Source organism: Cystoisospora suis, assembly GCF_002600585.1.
Source record: "Cystoisospora suis strain Wien I chromosome Unknown contig_4422, whole genome shotgun sequence".
Taxonomy (NCBI): domain Eukaryota; phylum Apicomplexa; class Conoidasida; order Eucoccidiorida; family Sarcocystidae; genus Cystoisospora; species Cystoisospora suis.
This window is the reverse complement of record NW_027157214.1, coordinates 1-7,263: the sequence shown is the minus strand read 5'-3', so window position 1 is coordinate 7,263 and position 7,263 is coordinate 1. Positions and strand designations below refer to the sequence as shown.

At 54.2% G+C, this 7,263-nt stretch overlaps 1 protein-coding gene across 1 annotated transcript; it reads left to right on the top strand.

Moving 5' to 3' along the window:
• Positions 1 to 12: 12 nt before the first annotated feature.
• On the top strand, positions 13 to 7,252 carry CSUI_008076 (not1 amine-terminal ccr4-not complex component; the record flags this gene model as incomplete). The annotated part of the gene is made up of 7 exons (XM_068068215.1): positions 13 to 411; positions 891 to 1,056; positions 1,729 to 1,863; positions 2,724 to 2,797; positions 3,006 to 4,271; positions 4,759 to 6,514; positions 7,050 to 7,252. Coding segments are annotated over exons 2-7 (3,600 nt in total), but the record flags the coding sequence as incomplete, so codon positions are not given.
• Between the last annotated feature and the right edge of the window lie 11 nt (positions 7,253 to 7,263).

Below are 7,263 nucleotides of genomic sequence, written 5' to 3'. Positions count from 1 at the left end.
GAAAAAAAAAAATCCTACCACAAAGGGGAGATTGCTTCGTCAGGAAGATCAGGGGGTTTTCTTTTCTCGTCCGTTGTGGTAGGATTTTTTTTTTTCTCGCAGGGGTGGCGCCCTTTGTGACTCCAGTACCTTTTTCTCCACTTTTTTTCGCCCCGGCTGTGTTTGGAAGGCGGCTGGCGGTCACATGCGTTTAGTCGTCGGATAGAGAAACTGTTTGCCGTGCGGACAGACTGAGAACGGACTTTTTTCAAGCCTCTTCGAGGCTTCCCTTCGTCGGAGAATTCAGGTTTGTATGCGTTGGCTCGTTTAGTTCCACCGAGCCAGACAACTGAACAAGATCGGCGACCACGCGGGGCGGCACAACGTTGCGGGGTGGAGTTCGGAGGATGTACATACAGACGTATTGCTGCGGTAAAGATTCCACGGAAATACAAAGGGTCCTTTGTCGTGAAGGAGACAGGACAGTCTGGAGACGGATCCAGACTGATATATGCATGCACCCTGACGTCCTACCGCGTGTGTCTGGTTGGTCACCCTGGTTGTGGGAACGGCAGTCTCGTTACGTTGGTCTCGTTTCCTGTCCTCTCTCCGGTTACGTGTTCTTGTTCGCCGGATATCAGTGCTTCCTTGGTAGGGTCACTTGTTGCACTCCATTAGGAAACCGGAGAGTGGGTGAATCGGGTGACACTCCGGCTGAGGGGAGGTGTGTGATTTCTTGACCCGATGCCCGAACGCCTAATGGCGTTCAGAGCATTAGTCTGCAAGGTTCTCTACAAGTAGTAATGTTCGGGAGTCACAGGGAACCGTCTGAAGAAGTCCCCCAGCACAGACGGCGCGAGAACATATTGGCTTCACTCAAACGCCCTGTTGTGGGTGGTTTATTTTGGTAGATGGCGCTTAAAAGGCTTCACACGGAGGTGGACAAAACAGTCCGGGAGGTCCGCGCGTGCCTAGACACATACGATGAGCGCTGGCAAGAGTTATTGGAGTTCAACAGGCAATTTGTCCAGCGAAAGGAACAGCTCGTGGATGAAGCGAGGAAAGAGGTTATCCGCGGTAAGCCAACTTCCGCGTTGGGCGCTGCTGCCAGCCTCTCACCGTAGAAACTCGCAGGGCACCTTGGTGTCCTTCCTCTTTACCGCTGACGGCTTCCCAGTCTGTTCCCATTGCCTCCTCACTTACAACGTATCGGAAGAAACGTGGACGGGCGTACCCGTTCTCGGTGCAGGTTCCCTTGGGATACCCCGGAGCCCCTTGTGTATTTTTGTTCTCTTTGAACCTGTATAGAGTCCCGTCCTGGCCTTCTTCTTTCTTGTCTTTGCTTGTCAACTGCGCCCTAGGATACTCTAGAGCATGAAACTTTCGGAGTCTTCACGCGGATAGTGTGTTTTATTTTAGATATGGCGTTCTTTCAACATGTTTCTTTCTCTAGGATTCTCGTTGTGCCTCTGTATTCCTCATTGTCTTTGTCTCATTGCCGAGGGGCCAACTTATTTTCGTTTCTTCCCGCTGACAGGCGCAAGTGCATGTAGCTTCTAAGCCGCTTGTTTAGAATAGTTCCGTTTCAATGCCCTTTTCTTTGGATGAGGAAAAGGGCGAGGCGGTTCAGGAGGGGAGGGGGAGGTACGTGGATAGGTCGAGGGATGGCCTGTACAGCAGCGCAATCTGTTTCTCGGGGCCGTTTCAAGAAGATTTTCCTACAAAACTTCGTGTCTTGGTTTTCCTTAGGCAAGAAACACAGTGTACGCACGGCAACGCTAGAGCTTATGGACTACAAGCATGTGAATGATGCCAAAGCAAAGATTGAGGCGGACCTTGAAGGAGCTCTACGAAAACTGCATAGGCACAAACAACAGCTTTCAGGTACTGGAATACAACTGAGTATTTGCCTTGAAATGCCGGGTGGCGTTGAGGTATTCTCGTGCTGTCTTTGACCTCCTGGGAGTTGAGGAGTACATGGTCCGGCAGCATCGCCTAAGAGTCGTGCCAGCAACTCATAGTGTCTGAAGAACAGCTTTCAAGCTTTGAGGTTTCTTCTCGTTCGGCGCGCGGAGGTGTGAAAGCGTTGACAAGAAGGTCTTCTAGTGCAGTCGAGAACGTGCGCAAGTGGCGTGCATATTATCAGTAAAGATAGCTGAATCTCTTGTATGCGGCACCACTACTGTGGCACCTGCCCATCCAGCCGCGGAAGGAATATGTTCTGAATTAGTCAGTATGTGAAAGCGCTGCCGATGCAGCGGACGGTCCCGTGTCACGTACGGGATCTCTCCGTCTCTTGGACTTTTTGTTCGATAAGGCTTTCTGCTGTTTCCCCCCGAGGCTCTTCATCGCAGGGAAGCTGTCTATGTTCTGTGCACAGAACTTGCATTCTTCCCTTTCTCGACTTAGAGTCTGACGCCACGTGTGGTTGCAGTGTCGTGTTGTTGTCTTCGAGGAAAGCATCAGGGCGGTCCTCTGTCCCTGCAACTGCTTTGCAAAGGAGTACCGAGGTTGTATCCCCCCCCTCGTTGGAAGTGCTAACGTTGCCTTCTTGAAGCCTTCCGTGTGTTAGCAGACACGTCGGGGTCGCAGCGTGTTGTTTGCTCGCCGGACCCGTAGGCGGCTGGGGACGCCGAGAACCGGATGTTTGTGTGTAAGTATTCTTTTTATCGCTAGCATGTTATCTGGAAGGCTTGCGGAAAATCAGGTATCTGGTGATCGGACGGCTTCAATGTTTGTTACAGACTGGATTCACAACTACAGCGACAAAGACATCCGAAACAAAGACGCGCTCACGGAGCTTCGCAAATGCATCGAGGTAGGTATGCGTATGCGTCTGTGCTAGTTTTCCGGAGGCGCACTGTTTTTTGTGTAAGTCGGAGGTCTCCGATGTGTGTAACATAGGTCCTGTGCGTGTGTGCTTGTATCAGCGCAACCTCTACGTATGATTTGTGTGGATCTACGTGTATCTAGAGACTGTATTTTGTCCATTGAGGGGCGGGTGTCTGTCTCTCTTCTGCCCGCAGCTTCGTTACAAGCGCGGCCGGGTCTTCTATTCCCAGGGCCAGAGTTCTTTCCCCGTGTCTGGGCCAGGAAGCTCGCAGGGCGGGTTGGCATCCTCGTCGTCGGTGGAGGCTGTCCAATGGATGCCGTCGTTGATTGAAGCTCTGTCAGGGCAGATAGAAACGTGGGAGGGTGAGCTACTTCTGTTGAGGCAAGGGAAGCAGTGTGGGACACATAGTAGTCGGAGCACATCAGGAAGCACCGCAACCTCGCCGGAGGCAAGGTCGAGTGCCTCTTCTTCAGGTCGGAGCAGCAATGCCAAGGGGCGCAATAGTCGGCGAGGTGGGACGGCAAATGCGGAAGACGCATCATCGGTCTGCGGGATGGCTGGGACGTCCCTTAGTCAACAAAAAGAGGGAGCCGCGGTCGGGGAGAGAATCGCACAGCTGTCGGCTATGGTTGAGCTCCACCGACTACATATAGATCACTTAGAGAGACTTCTGCGGGCGGTCCGCAGGGAAGAGTTGGCTGGGGATGATGAACGGTTGGAGGAATTGCGGGACGTGCTCGATCCGTACGTACACTCCAACTCCAATATGGTGATTGTCGTTCCGGAGGAGATTTATCAGGACTTGGAGCTGCAGGAGTCGTTGCCCGGTACCTGTATAGCACCCGTAGAGACCGCAGTTGGCCGTCCTTGTGCACATGATGAAGATGGAAAAAGGGAACCTTCTAGAGCTCATCAAACAGGTCCCGGCACTTCTGCTTCTTCATGTGATAATTGCGAAGCTCCATTGGCTGGCATGAATGATACAGGAACCCAGATAAGCGTAATTGATACGAGGAAACGAAGTCGGACCCGAGCGAAGGATGAGATGGACCAGGTTGTTGCCGGGGAGAGTAGTACAAAAGATTGTCGAGGCCGTACTCACTGTCCGGATGGTTCTGGTCAAGGGCATTTGAACGTGAGGAGCTCGCCAGTCAGTGCGAGTAGTGGAGCCGAAGTTAGAGCTGGAGGCGGAGGGAGCAGCTCTGCGCCAGCGCCATCCGGGGGGGCGACGCCTTGGGGTACAGGGGCGAGTGGAGGGGGCGGGGAGGGAGGTGGGTGGATGGCAGGTGAAGTGGCGAGGGAGAAGAACGAAGAAGGCGAACCGACGAGTTTCTCTGCGACCAGCAAAGGGACGGTCAAGCGCGGGCCAGGCGAGGCGTGGGGGAGAGGGTCAGGACCCAAGAAGAGCTCTGCTCTGGAAACACGTCGGGTTAGTGACGAAGCGTCGACTGCTGGAAAGGTAGGATGGCATATCGCTCTCAAGGGGGATGTGCGCTCGATCCACAGACGTGGCGACTTGGTGTTGTCGTACCCAGCGTGCCGTCCGTGTGTATATGTGTCAGTCGTGCGTCCTTTATGCCTCTCCCGGCTGTTACGTGTGGCATGTGTGCTGGAGTGTGAACACACGCCAGGGTGACTGTGTGCATATCGCTTACCGAGGCGAAAGTGGTGAGACGGCGCATGTGCTTACGGAGCCGTCAGGGAAGCAAGGGAAATCGCATTTTTCTTGGTTCCCGGTTTCCGAAGAATGTCGCTCATGGTTGTATTCGTGGGCAGTGGTGGTCATCCTTTGTGCGTTACGGATTATACAGCTTTCCGTTCAGAGCGTCTCGGTCATTTAGGCGGACGCTGCGTCGCACAAGCAATCCGGGCTATGTGCGTCAGGGTGTAGTTAGAAAGAGTCTGAATAAGGAGGGCAACGAGTTTTCCATGTCTTTTGTTTTCAGCCACGGGGATTTCGGTCGGCGGCCCCTCATGCAGGTGGTTCTGCGAAAGCGTCATCCTTCGCCGCAGCGGCTGCAGCCGCAGCGAAACTCTCTGCCTCTTCGTCTGTGTCGTCACCTGGAAACAGTTTGCAAGGGAGTGATTTTTCTTCTCGGCCGTCTGCTGTACTAGGGATTCCTCCCCGGAGTGTTCCCATAGCAACACCTGTTGCGGGTAATGGATCTAGTGTAGGCGTCTCTTGCTGGGGAGGGGGCAGAGCTCAGTCAGCCTCATCTCAGCGAAACCAGCGAGAAGTTTCTCCGCCGGCCGAAGGTGTGCTGAGTTCGTCACCTCGCCCCTCGGGAACCTCTCGGCCACCAGGATGGGTAAAGGGGCAGTCCTTTTCAGCTGCCTGGGTCACAGAAAGAGGCGACGGAAACAGCAGGAAACTGCGCGGGCGCCAGATGGAGGGTGACAGTTTTAGATCTCTTCTCGGTTCTGACGGTGTGGGCGACAGTATTCAGGGTACTGCCCCATCCAGTGACGGGCAAAAGACGCCGAGTGCGGGTGGTTGTTCTTCGACAGCGGCGTCGAGCTCAGAAGCAGAGAGTGGTCAACCAGAGTCAGTAGAGACCATATCGTCCCCCGTGGAGGGGAGCAAAGCAAACGGGAGACGGCTGTCTTCTCGCAGCGGGAATGACACGCCGGCAAAGGGACTGGAGGGAAATAGTGGTCCCAGTCACCAGTCACGCCCGCTCACTCCAGCTCGATCAGGAGGACGTGTGCGAGGCTACGCGGAGGTTCTTACTTCGTCTCCGACGACGGCCTCATCGTCCGTATTGTTATCACCCGCTGTGGGCGAGAAGTTCCCGGCATTGGGTAATGCTGGGGTTCATATGTCTCGCTCCAGAGACGGTGATCAGACGAGCAAGGAAGGGGGACAGCGGGTGGAGGAGAGGAAGGATATGCGACCCGCGTCAGACGGACGGGGAAGCATTTCGTCCACTGGTGGACAGGCATTTGCTGGGTGGAATGGTCTACCAGCTGCTCGACGAGCTTCCGGTACAGGTACTTCGGGTGGTCTTTTCAGTCCTAGCAAGCAAGAGGTGCCGGATGGAGAAATTTGCGGTGCTTGGCCTAGAAGTCGCAGACTGGGTTGTGATGTGGGGATGGAAGGGGCGTCCGGAACTGGAGTAAGCAACGAGGAAGGTCGTCTTGAGAGGAAGATGGTCTCGGCATCTCGCGCCTCGCCTGGAGAGGCTCCCCTGACTGTATGGAAGAGGTCACGAAGAAGTTCAGGAGGGGATAGTTCCACACGGGAAATCTCTGAAGGCCCTCGGGGAGAAGATGAAGAAAGTAACCCTGGAGAGTCTCAAGGAGCAACTTCACCAGGCACTGCGTCCACTCGTGCGGCAGCTAATCGTGGGCGAGCAGAAATATTGCCTTCTCTTGGACTACGGAGGGGAACACTATACGGTTCAAGAGATGGGAGTTCAGGGGATGAAGAAGTGTCGCAGGCACGAGCAGGTAGCATAACAAAGTCAGATCTGCGTTTCTTCCCCATAAGTGGCATGAGGGAGCACGAAGACGCGCTCCTAGCGGTGTCCCGGTCAAATCCGGAGAGATGCGAGGAGAGAAAAACTGTCGATTGTATGCCGGTAGGAGGGGGTGGACGAGACGGACACGTGCTGGGACGCGACTTGCTGGAAGAGAGGGAGTTTCAGTGGCTCTCCAAAGAAGATTTTCAGCAACCAGAAGGAAGTGCAGATTTTTCAGGGGGTACGTCCGTGTCTGAGTTATGTAAAATTGAGGGGGATGCTAGAAATCCCTGTCGATAAGCTTGATTGTGAGAGGTGTTAGACGCATTTAGATCTGTAGCTGGCTTGCTTCGCATGGAGGCACGTTTATGGAGCTACGCGTTGGTATGCAGAAACATGTGAGCCAGTTTACGGACATACGGTGTATACGTTAGTAGATCGGTTCCGTGCTGCTGTCTTTCTGCGGCTGCTGGAGTCTGCGCACACGTTCGTCTTTTACGGATTTTCTGCTGTCTCTTCGTCTCTTCCTCGATGCGTCACGTGATTTCTGCATCTTGTGTGCGTAGGCTGTCGGCCTGATTCGTTGTATTGTTCAGAATTGCAGGCACCAGGCCTAGTGGACCGCGGGCACGTGAACACCGATCTTCGTGTGTATTGTGATTTGCTGCGACGCACTGTCACGGAGTGTGTGTGGTCTTGGTCCGAGATCGCTGCAGGTAGTGGGTTTTCTGTGCATAGCATTGTTCTGTTTCTCTTTCATCGATTTTCACTTGCAGATTACTCGAGTCCGAGCTTTCCAAATCTCTCCTCCCGGAGTGTGGGGTCACCAGTCCGAGGCGGGGAAGTTCTGCAGTGGCTTCCATCTTCCGGTGCGCTGTCGGACTACCCCCGTGAGCCTGCATTTTCCCTCCTTGGTGTCCCTTTTTCCTCTGACACTCCGCCACTCTTCTCGTCGTGTGTTTTGCCGCGTTCTTCTCCTGTTCTTTCTCT